The following is a 17,751-nucleotide window of genomic DNA, read 5'->3' on the forward strand; positions in this document are numbered from 1 at the left end:
CAGTGCTTCCAGTTTTTATAGTCAATGACAAAGTTTAGATTAAAGATTAATTTAGTACACACAAGTTTGCCAAAACATGTTGAAGGTACTGAGAGATTGACAACACAAATATTGCCATGTAAAGGCATTGAAATGTATGTAGGGGGAGGCAAAGACTCATATTTAGTCTATAGATTTGCAATGAAAATGCCAGCTTTGAGAACAGGCCTTTCTGAAATATGTTACAGAGTAGTGCTACTGCCAGGCCATGTGTATGTGACATGTATGTGTTTGGTGTGTGTATGGGGATGCATTTGCCAGAGTTTGAGCAGAAACAGGCAGGGAATATATGCTGTAGGAGGCTGCCAAACACTACATGTTTCTATGTTCTACTGCCTAGCCAGGCTCTCTGCCACTGGCTGAGTAACACACACACACACACACACACACACACACACCAGGGGCAGGCTAGTGAATGAACAGAACTAGATAGAGAAGCATGAATACATGAAGATGAGAAAGGAGGAGGGAGGAAAGTAGAACTAGTTTGTTTTGTTGAACACTGACTTCAGGAAAGCAAAATGATGGGATTCTCATAACTAATTATAATGATTGTCATGTTTTTAAGCACTATATTACATAATTAGATGGATAGATTGGATAGGAGAAAAATTACAGCCGCCAGGCTGATTAAAAGATACAAATCAGTGCGGCTAAGCAAGTAAAAAAAACAAGATTTTTCATGGCTTTTAAAAGGTGTTTTCAATAAACCCGCTTTTCACTTTCCAGCAGAAAACAAAAGTCAGTTTGCTCCTTAGGTTAAACACAGTTTTAACCTATGAAATACAGACTGTACCAAAAGGTATAAGATCAAAGTAGAAAACCCCAAATGCTGAAATAGAAATTGCAGACAAGTCGGTCTGAATTGAAACTGAAAAAGGAGCAGTGAAAGTAGGGAAGAAAGAAATAGAGTGGTAGTGGCAGAGAAGTCAAAGCTTCTCTATTTTCCCAGAGCTGGAGTCAGGGTCAAGAGGCAGGAAATGGGAAAAGGAGAAAAGATAGAGGAAAGGAAGTTGCCTTGGGGCTTTTGAAAGTCTAAGAGGATGGGAGGCAAAAAAAGGAGGAGGAAACAAGCACGAAGGGAGGCAGCGAACTCATTGGCTTGATCTAAGCTTCTCCTCTCGACCAACTGGGAGGAAAGGGAAGGAGAAGACAGAAGAAAGAATGGATTGAGAAGCATGGAGGGCTGCACTGGGGCCCTCTTAGTGTGATGAGAGGACAAACAGATGGTACATTGTGTTCACATTAGCATATCTTAATTTGAAGCAACACCACTATGCATCAATTTATTGTGTGTACGTTTGAGTGTGGGGGACAGAAAGGTAGTGCCCTGACACGTTTTCTCACTGATATACTAAAAAGCATCTCTGTGGCTAAGATAAAGATTTTTGCTGGTGCCTACAAATGGCTCTTTCCTGCATTTCTGACTCAAAGGCAACCCACATTAGTGTTTGTTTTCACCACCTACGCCAAGCTTTATTGCTGTTTGGGTGAATTTCAAACTTCCAACAAACATGATGAAGTTAAACAACATGGTTCCCCTGTTGTGGCTCATCCACCTGGAACATGCTTCACTTTAGGCTCGTATTGAGCCGTGGCAAACTCTGCTTTATAGCATTTAAACTATTATTCTGTGTTTGTTATGAAGTCCATTTTTTTGTACACTTAGAATGGCATTAATTCCAACTATTAAGTTCTAGTTCTAGTGTATTCTAGTCATAAATATGTAAGAAACTTTGTGTTTTAGTTAGCCACCTAAATGTTAAATTGGACCTTATGATTGAAGTATATGAATGCCATTCCTGTGCTCAGTTGTTGCAGAAATCTTTAGGTCGATACCATTTGTTACAGATATCTTGTGCTAAACTTAACCATTTTTGTCCCTCTGAATTGATGAAATGGTCAAAAAAACTTTCAAAATATGACATTAAGACACCAAGACTTTGAGGACGACTATTGACTTTTGGAGACTTTTTTAATGATTGCATACTTCTTATATGATTGGATGGTGAAGCACTTCTATTCTGGAGACTTCTAGATTGTCAATATACTTAGGCAAAACATACACCCCCTGAATGCTTTCGGGTAGAGGGAAGGACAAGGATTAGAGCAAAGAAAATATTGAGCCAAGGCTTATAGCAGAAGAACTGATAGATCAAGAATCATGTATGAGAGGTAACATCTTCCAGTTTCTGCAGTTGTGCTTGTTTAGCATGTGGCTAAACACAACTGAAACTACATCACTTCCAAAACTTTGGTCAAACTCCATCCCCACCTGTCAGTGGGTGTTTATTTTCCAATTTATTTGGAATTGGGATTATATATTTAAAAACGTCTGTGTCTTGTTCAAGAGACTAAAAGCCACGAATGATGGCAGTTTTCTCCTAACCAATTAATCGGCTGTCATTCAGCCCACATCAATAAATATTGAATTGTTTTAGGAACTGAACTGTGGCAAAGCCTGAGGTTTACTTCCCTAGTGCTATCTTCACTGTTTAAAAAGTGATCTCTGGGAAGTGAAATGCAGATGCACCAAAGTAGTGATTGCTTCGTACAGTACCGAACATAGAAACAAATGCAAGTCACCACTTCAAATGCCCCCGCTCTTACCTAAGTTGGCAGTGAAACCCTCTCCCAAAAATAACCCCATTGGTTTTCATCTTCATTAACTTTCTTCTTTCCCACTCAACCATCTCCCAAACCACTGCCTCTGTCTGATGCTGAGCCATTTTTTTGTTTTTTTCTTCCCCCCACTTACTCGGTTTCACATCTCTTGCCAAGTTGCTGCTCAACTGACTCTGAGGTACCACACCACTGCTGTAAGGGAAATTTGGGGTAGTTTTCTAATCCATGCACAGCATCTGACTGAAACCCAAGCTTGATGCATAATGAATAACAAGAAATAAATGATGAAAAAGTTGCAGACACCTGGGCACCATCTGTGTCAAGAAAGTTCTATGCCTGATTCCCCCCTCCCCTTTTCTGTCTTCATACCTACCCTACTTTTTTCTGTGTTTCATGGTGAGAAACACCTTTTCAACGAAAGCTGCTGTCACCACTGACAACGTTTGTAGAACAGAGTTGAAGCTGTGCTGCAACCTCAGAGAGTTCCCAAAACCATTTTTCCTTCTTTGGCTTTAGACATAAGCACTTTTTTGTAGTAAGTTAACTGTTAGAGAGTGTTTGGCTGGGATGAGTCATGGACAGGGAGGGGAGGAGAAAGCAGCGATATACTCCATCATCTTCTTTCCTTCTCAATCCCCTTTCATTGACTTTTAAGATAAAGGCAGTGGCTCTGCCCTCAAAATTGATGAAAAGCTGTCTGCAGCAGAAATGGACAGTCTACCCATCCTTCCTTTGAACTCATCAGCTTTCCATATTTTTTCAGTTTTATATGATTGAAAAAGAACTCCTTTATTAAATGTCTACCTCGAGTCTCTGAGATAGCATTTATTTCAAATAAATTCAACGTAAAATCTACTTTCTTTTCAGTCCGGCTATTCAACAGATCCCATGGTGCTCTATTTGTTATTTTGCTGCTCTTATTTTCTTGGTACAGATGTTTTACTTCTGTGGTTCTGAAGAATGATGCAGAAGCATAAATATGGTAGTGATGGATCTTCCAGTTTGTTTTGCTGTGTGACTTCATGGCTTTAATCATTTAAGAAATTGAATTCATTTTGAAGCTGCCATTGGGAAACTTCTGAACAAATTGGATTTTTATTTACAAAAGTCTGGACTTCGTTTCTATCGTCCCAGTATTAAACTTGTTTTTCTTGTGGGCCAAGTTTGTGAGGGAGACAGACCTAGAAAAAGAATTGCACTGATGTTTTAAAAGCTGATTCATACAGTTTATTGAGGGGGAAAAACTACTCCTGTGTGGATTACATCCAGCAAACAGTGGGATGTTGGGTAGTTCTTATTACATCCGTCAAGGAGGTTTTGTTTTTGGTTCAGTTTGTTTGTCTGTTTATCAGCAGGGTTACAGAAAAAAACACATGGCCAATTTTCACTTGAGACATGGTGGAAGGGTGTAGCTTGGGCTAAGAAAGAAACTGTTATGGAGCGGATACACAAACTACTTTTACCAGTTGTTAACATTGTGAGATAGGGCATGGCATTGGTGGAGGTCTGCAGCCTCCGAGTACCCTGCTCTTTAGAACTGTGATGCTGTAGCTGCATATTTTGGTTCCTGGTTAGGAATTTTTTTGGGTTTTGTGCTGTACATTAAAGGTCAGATTTACTCAAAACTCGGGTCATGTGACATAAGTGTTATTTGGGCTTCATTGACTAGTATGTTGTAACAATTCCGGGTAATGTCCTTTTATAGTGAAAAGCTTAAAGGGATAGTTCTGATTTTTTGAAGTCTGGTTGTATGAGATACTAACGCACAGTCAATGTATAACCTGCAGTAGATGATGGTCTGCATGTTCCCTGTTTGGAGAACAAAGCACAGGTTCCTGGCAGGAAACAAATGAATGTATTGCTGCCGACAGGGAATGACACAAAACTTATTTTAACCACCTAAACAAAGGTCGACCCTAAAATCTACGCTATATTTAGAATGTGTGCATCAATTTTTGTTGCTATCCACAGTCGTTTCATATTACCAAAACGCTAGTGTGCGAAGCATATAAGCGCGCTTATGTGTCGGAACATGGAAGTTCTACGTTTGAGAAAAAGTGGTGCCAAATGAAACGACTGTGAATGGCAACAAAAATTGGTGGGCCCATTCTAAATATAGTGTACACATAAACAGATATAAAACATTTAGGTGGTTAAAATCATCTACTGTACATATAATTCAAAACCCATAACAAATGTTGAGCACTTTTTTCAAAGACAAGGTTGTATAATTTAAGCCCAACAGTAACACAAAGTAAAACAGTTCTTATTTGTTGAAAGGTATGACTTCTTAATATTTGGTCTGTCCATCATTTTATGTTGATCACAGCTTGAGGCCTGGTATCGATTCTCCCAGAGTATGCAAAATTCATATTATTGAAGCACTCTTCCAAGGCATCCAACAGTTGTGATGTTAGTCTCATCTTTTCTCATTTCTTATTTTCCCTAAAATATTTGAGGGGTTAGATATGGTCAATGTGGAGGGAAAACCTTGCAAGTCAGCAATCCTTTCTTTTTCCTTGGACTTTAACTAGACCTTGTGTCGCTTTGGTGTGTGTTTAGGGTCATTGTGATGCTGAAAATTAATAGTTTTGCACACAACTTGAAGCCAGAAGGATGGCAGCCTTTTGATTTTGTCCCTAAATAATGAATACTTGTATATACCTTTACAGCATATCATAAATGTAGTTGTTTGCTCAGCATACACCTAGGGGTGGGCGATATGGCCCTAAAAGAATATCACGATATTGCAGGCATTTTTTGCGATAACGATATTCTTGACGATATTAGGAAATACCTAAAAGATATAGAAAATATGATTTTTTTTTAGTCTGTATGAATAAATAAAAATCTAAAATGTAGTTTGAAGTGCAAATCTCAACACTTGCCAAATAGAAAAAATTTACTCTTGACTCTTGAGTATGAGCAAATAATAAAAATAACCATTTAGGGGTTCCGGGGGCATATTTTAATGAAATATTGTAAAGGAGATTAAAGGTTCTTGTATGTTTTATTTAAGGCATCTTATTTTGACAGTCTTCTTGTAAATTCTGTGGTGGATTCTCTTAACACACTGTGCTCTTATTTTGAAAGCTGCATGTGTTTAGCGACAGGGAGTAAGTAGCTTTTTGTGATTAAAACAACTTTAACCACTACATCAAGAAGTAGGAATGTTGCCAATATCATGATATGCATTTTTTATAACCATGAAAAAAATATACCGATATTATTGTGAACGATACGATATGGCACACCCCTACATACACCTATGAATTTGCAGAAATTGGCAACAATCTTAATGTTTTTAGACTGTTGATAAGTGATAAGTATTTACAAAAACAAACTCAGCACTCCAGACATTACCACCATTTCACTATCTGTAACGACTCACCCTAAGATTGCTCACCGTCACCTCGTTGAAACAGCCTATGGGAGTGAACGGAGCTTCCCGTATTGATTGTCACTGATGCTTTTGAAGGTGCAATCATTAACCCTGTCAGAGTGAAAGATGTGATGCTGTTGGGGCTTGAAGGAAGCCAACAAACGCAGCGCATCAAACACCAGTTTGCTCACCTTCCAAATGGTCTGTGCTTTGTGTCAATGGCAGGAATTGCGGGTCGTCACTTGTCATTGGATGACCTGCCTGAAAAATGACAATCTCTCCCCCATCGCTCATACCTTGTGCCTCATCTACGCTGCAGCGCTCTTCTGGAGGAGCGCCTTTCCCAAGTTCAATGGTTGTCATTTCAGTTTAGCCCTGGAAAACGATGCTCGCAGTGTAATGGAACATTGCACCTAGGTCACCAACACCCAAATGGAATATTGAAAAATGGTCTGCGTGTTGGGTGTCATGTTGTCTGTGACTCATTGCTTTTGGGGAAATATTAGACTCCGACGCACCAGGGAGATTGATTCTTTGGCTTGGTGGGCGATGATGGTGGTGTGGAATATCATATCTAACTCATTTGTATTCAGAGTGGCAGTTTGCTTGTTGGACACGAAATGCATGTGAAATAGTAAAACTGCTCTACATAAATTTTCTATATGTCTTTTTCTGCAGACAGCAGTCTCCTGAAGACTATTGATGGAGCACATTTGGACTGTGCGATAAAAAACCACCCTGCACTGATTTCCGTGATGCATCTCCTTCCAGAGAACGTCTTTATATCTGGAAATGAGAAGATTCCCGGGCTTTCAGCTTCTCCAACAGGTACACTTCACTTAACTGGGAAGGTGTGGGTACACTTCCCCACACTAATAGATGCTCTTATAAGATGTTTTAAGACCTTTGACTTCCAGTTACTTCTGTGAATGGCCTCTGTTGACAAGTTTGGAAGACTGTAATTCGCTATCACTAGGTTAACTTTGACACTTTTACTTTAACTTTGCCTTTTTTAAACACATTTGATTATTTGTGACAGAAATGAGGATTGTTGTCGTTGTGTGTGTGTGTGTGGGGGAATAGTAATAATAAAGTTGGCTAAAATTAGTGAGCAGGTAACTGTTGTTTTAGTTACTTTAGTTAGTTATATAGTTCTTTTCTTTTGCACATTTAAAAGAAAAGGCATAGAAAATGTAAATAAAACAAAAAAAATGTGCAGGGTTGGTAGAAACCCTCTTCAGGCTTATTATTATTATTATTATTATATTATTGTTTATAAAAAAACAAAAACACGGTTGCCCATAGAGTTTGAATAATTTTGTTTTCAGACACAATTCTCTGTTAATTGTGGTTTAATTTCCATTGTGATATGTTTGGAGGAGATCGATTATTAAAGTTTTGAGAAGATATACAATTGATCTGTTAAGAATAAATCACATTGTCACGATCATTTGATGGAAGGAGGTAAAAATACTTCATGCCAACTTTATTGGCGACCCTATATATATATATATATATATATATATAATGTGTGCTGTGCCATGATTGCCACATGGATTTTGGGTTTTTCAGGATCCTGTCTTCTTCAAGTCTTTTTCTTTTGACATAACTATAGTCAGATATTCACTCATTCATTCAATATGTGCTCCTTTCAAACATAAAAGTCATATTTAGGGTGTCTGTGCAGCTATGTGTAAAGAATTGTATGTGATTCAGTCATCAGTAGTGAAGCTTCTTTGATTCTTACACTACAGACAGTTTATGGTGGATATTTAGTCCCTATCTATTCAAGTGTCAAAACAAGTTGAAGTGAACAAAGAGGTCACCTAAACAAGAGCTGGAATAATCAATATATGACGTGGCTCAACCAAACACCTTCAGCACATATCAAGTATAATCTTACTCTTACTTATTAAAAAACTTCAGCAACAACTCACACTTCGGCTGTCAAAATAACAAACAAGACATTCATCTTGGTGCTTAATAGTGGCCTTTAAAAAAAAACTTAGTTCCATCAGAAGTTGAAATGTCTGCAGTACTTAGAAAGTAAGTTTCTAAGGGGGAATGTAATGAAGTCTGACAGTGCAGAGCTATAATCATTGGGAGTCAGTGGGAGGTATGGTAGCTGGCTAATCCTCTTCATGTTCTGGGGCTGTGAGCAGCAGAGACCTAAGCTGCTTTTTAAGACCACAGCCACCAGTTTGATATTCACGCCGCATTCAGAACAGTCCCAACTCTGCGCTCCAGAGACAAGGGCTGCAATGAAACGCTTGATGGATACATTACTCTTGAAGAGATTACGATCACAATGGCTATTTTCTCCTTGTTGTGTCTGAAAGGGGTGATTGTGGACTTCACAAGCCCTCCCGCTTCATCCATTGGCTGAGACGCTTCGTTGTAATCGATTCTGATTCAATTTACGCCAAGTGTACAGATGTTTCTGTTGGATTGTTTGACATCAGCACTGGCATCTCTCTCTCTCTCTCTCTCTCTCTCTCTCTCTGTCTGTCTGTCTGTCTGTCCTGTAAATATTCCAGTGATTGGCATTCGACAGTTTCATTGACACAAATCAATCATTTAGATGGAGCTGTTGTCTCTTCTGTATATCCAGAATCAATAAATAAATTAATAAACATTTGCTGCCAAAAAAAAGAGCGAGTTTCCTCATTCAGCTCCAGATTTTCCACGAGGGAGTATGAAATATGACAATAAGCTGAGCGTGCTTAAAAATACAAACAACAAAAGGCTAACCACACATTCTAGGAGTATATAACATTTGAAGTGGAGCGCCTCTGGAGCGCAGGGTGAGCCAGAGATATTAATAAGTAAAGCTGCCGTGAAAGAGCAAGTGTTTCTGGAAACCAACCCTTTGGCACCGATGTTGACTCTTCTGATAAGTAGCATGGAGGAGTTCAGCTCACTTTATAACACACACAGACACACACACACACACACACACACACACACACACACACACACACACAGTAGAATCAGCATAGCTAGAATAACACTGTATCAAACCATATATTTTCCACTTGACCTCTCTTTTTTAGGTGTCCAAAACTTCTTGGGTGCCATGATACATTTTCTAGGGATGATGGAGAATGTCTGGGAACTTTGCAAATGGGTCACAAATATTATAGAAATATATAGAAATATTCACACATTTATTACACTAGATCAGACATGGGCATTAGGCGGCCCGGGGGCCACATCTGGCCCATTGTCTTTCCCTGTCCGGCCCATATGAGGTTAGGAAATAAGAAATCAATACAACAGCAGTGCTTTTAATTTGAAGGTGATTTACGTATGTGCGTTCATGCACACAAACTTGCACTGAATGCGTTTCACAAAAAACACTTGAGTTACCTTGTTACCTTGTGAAAAACACTTCTTGTTTTCTGCATAAAGTTAATAAATTGCTGCATAACAGACATGCTCTTGATTATCTTTGTGATTTAAATGTATGCTGTGTTTAAAATAAATGGAAGTGATATAATGATTGGAGTTTTTACAGTTTTTTACTGTTTCGACTATATTTGACTTACTCCACATTAACATGTTATTAAAACATGTATTCTTGCCAGTAGCAGCTCAAAACCATATAATTTACTGCTTTTTAACAAGCGATGAAATTAATATTGAGCAAAATTTAGTTCAGATTACTGGTCCGGCCCACTGCAACCTTCGCAGTATCTCATGTGGCCCCTTGGGAAGATTAATTGCCCACCCCTGCAATGGATGGTGCTTTACAATTGTTTTACCTCCTAGCAACCGTAAAAAAACAGACGTTTCCTGAGCTGAAAACACAACCATCATGTGAATGTCATGGCACGTTGATATGTTGATGCTATGTTCACACTGTTAACAGGAGATGCTCTGCTGAGGCCTCAGCTGCTCAAGATGCTGCCCTTCACCCTGAACAGACTGACCATCTCCCTCCAGCCGTCCCTGGAGAAGTTTGAGAGCCAGCTGCTGCAGCTGATCAATGCTGACTGCCATAACACAGTAAGTCACACGCAGCACATGACACATTAGGGACAGTGACAGCGCCACAAGATATGTGCAATCATGTCCAATCATCTTTTGATCCATATTCTATTACAGTGCGTCTACAGGCTGGGCATTTAAATAGTGCACTTAAGAATAGATGTTCTATTGCAGTGCTGTTGGGTAAAAAACATGGGTAAAGATGTTTTCAATGGGACATGAACACTAGTCTCCTGGGTCAAAGCCCTGGGTTTGTGTCATCCACCTCCTCTCCTGCCCACCATGACCGTGTCTGTGGTCTGTATTGTACTAAAACGGACACAATTTTGTGGGATAGTTAAGAGACTCACTCCAATTTTTTTCATGTGAATCAAGGTTATAATAGTTATTGGATTTTTTATTATTTTTAGTTTTAATTACGTTGTGATTTTTTTTTTTTCAAATTCAATTAGTTTTAATTAGTTTAGAGTGAGTTTGCTAGTTTTTTGTTTTTTTTGAAAATTCTCATTTTTAGTTTAGTTTTTCTTAGTTTTACAGTGTTCGTTTTAGTTTTTTGTAATGGAGTTGTTTTTTTTGTTGGGAGCTAGATTCAAAAAGGTCACAGTACATTTTGCCTTTATTTCCTTTGCCTCCTCCATCTCAGCCCCAATAAGGTTATTAACTCTTGCAGCTCCGGGTGTTTTGAATTTTGGTTTAACTCACATAGTCCTGTAGACATCCCAGTCTCAATAAACATATTTACCGATGCTTCCTGTATGAAAAAGGTTGACGAAGTGAAAACCTTTTCACTTTAATTTTAGTTAAGTTTAATTACTTAAAAAAAACAAAACAGTTTTTATTTTTATTACAGTTAACGCAAATGTTGTTTCAATTCTATTTTTTGTTATTTCATATCATATATTTTCAGTTTTCCGTTAACTATAATAACCTTGATACAAATAACAACGCACCTTTCCAACACAATCTCCAACCTAAACGACAGAATAGGTCGTTAGTCATTACCACCCAAAACATCCCATATGAGCAATTTGTGGAACAGAGTGGAACGTTCCAAAAAAAGCACACAGGTACACGTAAGGTTTGCTGTTGTAAAAAAAGGCTGTAGATTTGTTGTATTTAGATTACAAAAGCACTGATCTAGGTTTAGGGCAGAAAAACTTCCTGGTAAAGCGTTATAAAAGACAGTTAAAACAGTAATTAAATGTGTGCAAATGCTAGAAGTGAAATAGTTATGAGGATGATGTGACTACTGGAATAGTTACATAGTTACGTAAAAACATGATTTTTTTTCACACGGGACATGAAAGCCGTTCAGTCCTGGGTATGTTTGTTTGAACCATCCACCACCACCTCCCTCACACCCTTACTGCAACTTCGATGCTTGATACTTGCCGTTATTTATGATTATAACGGCTGCTAGGGCGGTGGACAGTCTAAATCGTAAATATGGGTTGTATTTTGCTGCCTGTACAAACTACCTATGGGGTTGTTTTTGAGGAGAGACCAGTCTGAACATTCATGAGAGCAGACTAGTAAAATGCACTATACAAGGTTAAGGGGAATATTGTCGTTACCACAATTGTAAAGCAAACATGTCTTTTTATCATCTCACATCCTAAGTTTATATGGTGTGCTTACCAGGGAAAAACAAACCACCTTATTGTTTTGAGGTATAAATGCACATACACATTCCTGATAACATTTCATCCGTCGGGGGTAACAGTTCACTACTCTCCTCAAATTAAAGATGGCCACGATGGCCTTGACACACCTCTGCCAAGATTATTCTCTCCAGCCTGATGCTTTCCTTTATCTCACTTTCCGTTTCTTTAGTGTGCAAGCACAAGCCCTTTTACAGCTGCCACTGCAATTTAAGGCACATCACCTCCCAAACTAAATGGAGCTTATCTATTCTCTTCCTTTTTTCTTGTCTACGGAAACCCAGATGGTTAACCATATTTGACAGGTGTAACTATGGACTGGCAATTATTTGTACAGTGGCTTTGCACACAGGCCCTATCTGTTCGCTTCAGCCTAAGTGAGATGAGTATTTTGTACGGAGGAGAATTTATATGACAACACTGTCACTCCGTATCGCTTTCTTGCTGCTCTGTGATACTGCTGGGCCGGATCCTCAAACACAGGGGATCGAGGGAGTGTTTGGAGTTTATTAAGAAGAGCAAAATGGGAGGCACAAGTGCCTTTACCTTGTAAATGTATACTAAGTGCACCAAGATGGAAGAACTGCATAAACATTTGTTTTGGGGGACTGCAGGTGGCTCTGGGCTTACCTGCTTATTTTGATGGATGAGTGAAGAATCTGAATGGAAAGGCTTATGCCACTGAAGTGGTTTAAAGTTTTGTTGTCGAGTCAACAGTGTTAAAAAAAAGGATTTCAATGTTTTGCAATTATATTGCAGTCTTTTATTATGACAACTGTGTCGGCTCAAAGCACCTAAAGAAAAAGTTAGAATGATTTTCACTCTTGCAAAAAATATAATTATTTTCTTAAAACGTTTAATCATACTGAAAAGTTGTTTTCTGGCATTTACAATTCCCAGTATGTACTTTTTTAAAAACAAAGTAACACAGTAGTTCAGATCTGGGAACATCAAAAAGAATAATTAATCAAAGATATTTACCACAGGTGGGAAAGAGCAGAAGTCCAAAAAACGTGACCAATAAAGAGTCTCACAAAAAGTTCACACATTTGACTTGCAAATCAGTAAAAAACAACATAATTTGACATAATTGGGACTGCCTTAATTGCCCTGATTTGAAAAGTTTTTCGAAATACAAAATAGTTGATGGTTGAAGAAGGGTTGAAGAACCCTGCATGCGACAAACCTCCTTAAAATATTTTTTGGTTACTGGTTCCTGCTGACCAAAATTTCTAATCAGCAATGTATCAATTTTAGTATCCTTGAGGTCTAACAAATATGTTGAATGCATTTACTTCCTCACTTTACTTCCTGTTTTTAATCCACCGTCCATGTGTACTCTCTTGCAGTCTTCTTTGTCGCCACATTGTACCACATCCCTGAGTGTTACCACCTCAGTGGAAGGTGTGACACCATTGGTGGGACTGTATCGTGCCAACTGCATGTATCAGTATGTGTGTCCTTGTGACAAACAATAGGGACTGTTAATATAAAAACAACTCCATAGTGCTACTAGAGGTCAATAACTTCACAGGAAACCTTGAAACAAATAAAATAAAAAGGAATAGCAAAATGAAAGTCCTCCTGTAGCTACATAAAGGAGTAGAATTAAAAGAGAGGACAAAATGAAGGTACTGGCGGCTGGTTCAGGTATTTCCCCTTATTCTTCTACTCCCATTGGTATATTATTGAGCGTGTAATATTGACCCTGCCCCAGGCCACCCTCAGACCCTTATGTGAGGGAGCTGTCTTTTCATGGGCCCAACTATGCTTCCCTTCTAATACCGCCCTCAGACCCTTGGGATGGAGTCAGTTCTTTAGGGACTAGCAAGCCTATTTAAGTTTATATTCAAGTTTAAAGTTATATTCAAAGGAAGGCTTTATGGAGAATCACTTTCCATGCTGCCCTGCTCCAGTGCAGTGAGTCTTGAAACTGCCACCATGGCAAAGAAGCAGCAATTTCCTCTGGAATGTGCAGATTATGTGACCAAGAAAAGACGAACTGAATGCATTAATTAATCAATCGACACACAAGGAAAATCCTAATTTAATAGGCCGTATGCCATTAAATTGGCTGAGGCACATTTTGTACGCCCGAAGCAACAAACCACACTCCTAGCACCGCCCTCAGGACTATGACCATTAAAGCCTCTTGGGACTGCTAGTGGGGCCAGATTCATTGCTGTGCTTGAAGCAAATCTTGTCTCCTGTATGCCTGTGTGTATGTCTTACAGGTCAAAAACAAAAACACAAACAAGTAAAGTAGACCAGAAACCAGTGTGCCCTGATAACATACTCCAACTCTTCCTGGGAGAACCGAAGGCTTTCCCAGTCCAGTTGGAATGTGTAATCTTTTCAGTGTGTTTTGGGTAAATGCTCCCAGACTGACTCCACAGGACGACATCCTCATAAGAAGGTCCACCTCAGCTGGCTCCTTTCACCATGAACGAGCGGTGGTTTTACTCTGAGCTCCGTTTGGATTGCTCAGCTCCTCACCTTGTCTCTAAGGACACAAGGTTTGTGTCCTCGATATATAATTCTTATCCTCACTGCACAGTAGCGGTGGGATGAAAAATATCGATACAGAAATATATCTAATCGCTTCCTCTTGTGATACATTATCGATACGCTGGAGGTAAATATCAATATTTTTTTTTATTAAAACATGAAGCTGCAATAAACAGATTGGCCAGGTATTTGACTTAACAGAGTCACAACCTAATTACTGCTCATGGTGCAGCTTATTAAATGAATGTGAGTGAACTAACAGAGGAAAATGGCAGACAGCAAAGGAAGCTAGTGAGTAATCTGTAAATTTAATTTGCAAGGATTAAAAATATTTTAGTGAGGCATAGTTGTATCTTTCCTTTAAACATTTTGACCCCATCATTCTGCTTTCTAACAGTCATTTTAGCACAAAACTAACTAAGCTGAGCATTTTGTTATAGATTGTTTATCTCAGTTGTCCAAAATGATAACTTCAAAACTTTTTTTGACATCCACATGAATAAAATGTGGGTTGTTTTGACATTCACTTGGGTTGGGTGTTTTGATTCATTAATACAGGATGTTATGGTAACCCTGTGCCCAAAGTTGGATGGTTATAAGCAAGCAATAGATAAAGAAAAGAAACCTTGAATGGTATATGTTTTCTAACTGAGGTACCACCGAGTTCATCTGAAGTTAAATACCTTACTAGCCGAGCACACAGCTAATGCAGACAGTCCCGCTCGCCCTGAAGCATTTAGCTTCCGGCATTGCTATGTAACACTGTGACAGACGAGGGTCTGCATGAAACCACCACCATATCGAAGATGCACAACTTGTTAAAAGACCTCACATGTAGTGGCGGAGTTGGATTAGCAATGGTTGCACTCACCAGAAACTGGGCTACGTACAGACTGTTCACATACTAAAAACAATGTGAACAGCCAAACAAAAAAATGTGTCTTGATTGAAATTGAACATTTAGACCTGCAGTGTGAATGTACCTTGGATTTCGTTGATCAGTAATGATCATTTTCATTAAAAAGAAGCATATTAGTCCACTCCCATGTTGATAAGAGTATTAAAAAAACCCTTTAAGGTACATTTTGATAGGAAATGGACAATCATGTGAATAAGCACAATACAATTTTGTAATTTATGGACAGCTCTATATATATATTACATGAGCATTTGTCTGATTGAATACCAACAATGGAAAGTATGCTACAACTTTTTCTTCTTTTTCTCCTGTGAGGTAAGTGATATGTTAGCATGAATAATTATCTCATTTCTGGTGTTCACAGTTTTTTTTTGTCTCATTCGTGTGATGTTCTTTGAAGCTCCTCACAACCACCCTGAGTTGTGTAGATTAGTAAAATGTTCCAGACTTTTTTTTATAACTTCAGTACTATGACGACATTCTCATGTCTGCAAGAGGTGTTAATACATGCAGGAGTCAGCTTGATTGCAGCTTTTAATTAAAAGGGTGCCTGTACGTACGTGTGTGTGTGTGTGTGTGTGTGTGTGTGTGTGAGACAGACAGAGAAAGAAAGTATGTGTGATCTGTGTGTGACCTTTAAAAGTGTGACTCCAGCTGGATTGTCATCAAGCTGTCTCAGAAGTGATGCTGACACCTCACCCGCCAACTCGCTTTTACAGTTGTGTGAGGGAAAACGTGTGTGTGTGTGTGTGTGTGTGTGTGTGTGTGTGTGTGTGTGTGTGTGTTTATGACTCCATGCCGGCGTGTCTGTGCTTAAATTGGTATTGAGGCAGAAATGGAGTGACGAAAATGAAGAGGAATGGGGTGGCGGATGAATGTACAGTGCAGCATGAGACGAATCCTTTATGCTGGCTGCTAGTCTGACATACAGTCTTCACATAATCTCCCCATAAGTATTGCTATTTTTAGTCCCAAACTATCACATAGTGTGGCTTCTTTTTACAGTCCACTTTCGCACACATTATACAGCCAGTGCCCTAGTCCATGTGTACTTTCCATAGCACTCCTTAATGACCACTAGGCTAATTTAAACTGCAGTCTTGAACCTCTCCGAACCCACTCTGACCTCCAGTTAAAAAAAATACCACTATTCATCTTCGGGGTTGCTTGGACATGTCTGCCTTGCCCGAGTTGAGTGAAGCCAGAGGCTACATCACCTCAAATGACCTGTAGCAACCGTTCACCTGATTCTTCAATAAAATATATTTCTCTTGATGAAAGGGCCTGAGAGCTTGTCAGGAATTATGTAACATCTTGGCTTGTGATCAAAAGACCTGGGAGCACAGAAGACGATGAAGAGGAGGAGAGAAGCAGAGGAGGACCGATGCCACGCCGCAGGCAGAACAAAACGCCCGAGGCTGATTTAATGAATGGAGAAAGACTCTGGCAACAAAGCTCCAGGAAGTTTTCATTTGTCCTAAAAGAGGAAAACTCACTCAAAGTAGGACTGCCCCTGTGGACGTGGTACTATAAAAAAGACAAAGGAGGTTGTTCATTTCTGAAATAGCAGGCGTCTCGCACATTGTTCTCTAAGGACGCCGAGTTTGGCTGCACCTCTGAATGTGCCAGCTGAGTGCCTTCTCCTTATCACTATTAGTCCTGCAACCACTGTAACTGATGCAGCGAAAACGAATGTGCTTTACTGCACTTGGCTCGCATCAAATATTCATGGAATGCAGGTCTTCGTAATGATTGACGATGCAATGATTAGACGAAATAGACTGCGACTGGTTATAGACCCTATAAGTCAGACGAGACAGACTGCACGGTGGTTGAAGGAGGAGAGATAGATTCATAAACTTTCAAAGTCTTAGATTCACCGCTTATTTCTTTGTTTTTCCTTCGTTGAAGTGATTTATTGGGAGAATCTGACCAAAATGACCTTGAGGAGACACTTAGGAACACTGTGAGATAGATACGCAGAGCTCACACTGTATCACAGAGATCCATTAATCTCTGGTGGGAAGTTTTGCATTATCGGGAGTCTTTTGGAAGTCAGTGTACATTTTTATCATGGCAAATGTCGTACAAATCTATATGAAATTTAAGGAAATTTTAAATTGTGTGATCTTTTTTGCCGCTGTTTGACAAGGATCTTTAAAAGTCTAGTCCAGGGGAAATCTCACATTCCGGTGACATGGTATTACATAAGAAAAGGCAAGTTATTCTCATCTCATCCTTAATATAACTATTACTTGTGGATGCATTTAACTGCTCCCTTAGGCACTACCCTTTTGATTACCAACTGATAAACCTTATTGATTCCACATGGGGAAATTGAAGTGCCAGAGCAAAACGTCATTTATTGATCGCAGCATGCCATCATGCCCGCATCATGTGCTGTCAATGTGGGTGCTGTAATTCCAGATACATATGTTGTTGGTGATGATCTGCAGGGATTATTTAGCACAATAACAGCTGAAAATCATGGTCCTTTGCTGGACGTTTTGTTGGTTCATCGTTAAAGAAAATGCTATCAATGCCTTTTGTAAATCATGGCTTGTGTGGGTCTAAGATTTAGATATTAACATGATCTATGTAAATTTGCCATGTTGTACTTTGTGTGA

The 17,751-nt window shown here is 39.1% G+C and overlaps 1 protein-coding gene across 1 annotated transcript in view; it reads left to right on the forward strand.

Moving 5' to 3' along the window:
• nphp4 (nephronophthisis 4) overlaps positions 1 to 17,751 on the forward strand; it is a 206,501-nt gene that overhangs the window by 29,759 nt on the left and 158,991 nt on the right. Inside the window, exons 5-6 of the mRNA XM_059333949.1 lie at positions 6,725 to 6,874; positions 9,918 to 10,054. Of these exons, the coding sequence (XP_059189932.1) occupies positions 6,725 to 6,874; positions 9,918 to 10,054 (287 nt within the window). The remainder of the gene's footprint in view (positions 1 to 6,724; positions 6,875 to 9,917; positions 10,055 to 17,751) is intronic.

This window comes from Centropristis striata, chromosome 5 (assembly GCF_030273125.1).
Source record: "Centropristis striata isolate RG_2023a ecotype Rhode Island chromosome 5, C.striata_1.0, whole genome shotgun sequence".
NCBI classification, from domain to species: Eukaryota; Metazoa; Chordata; class Actinopteri; order Perciformes; family Serranidae; genus Centropristis; species Centropristis striata.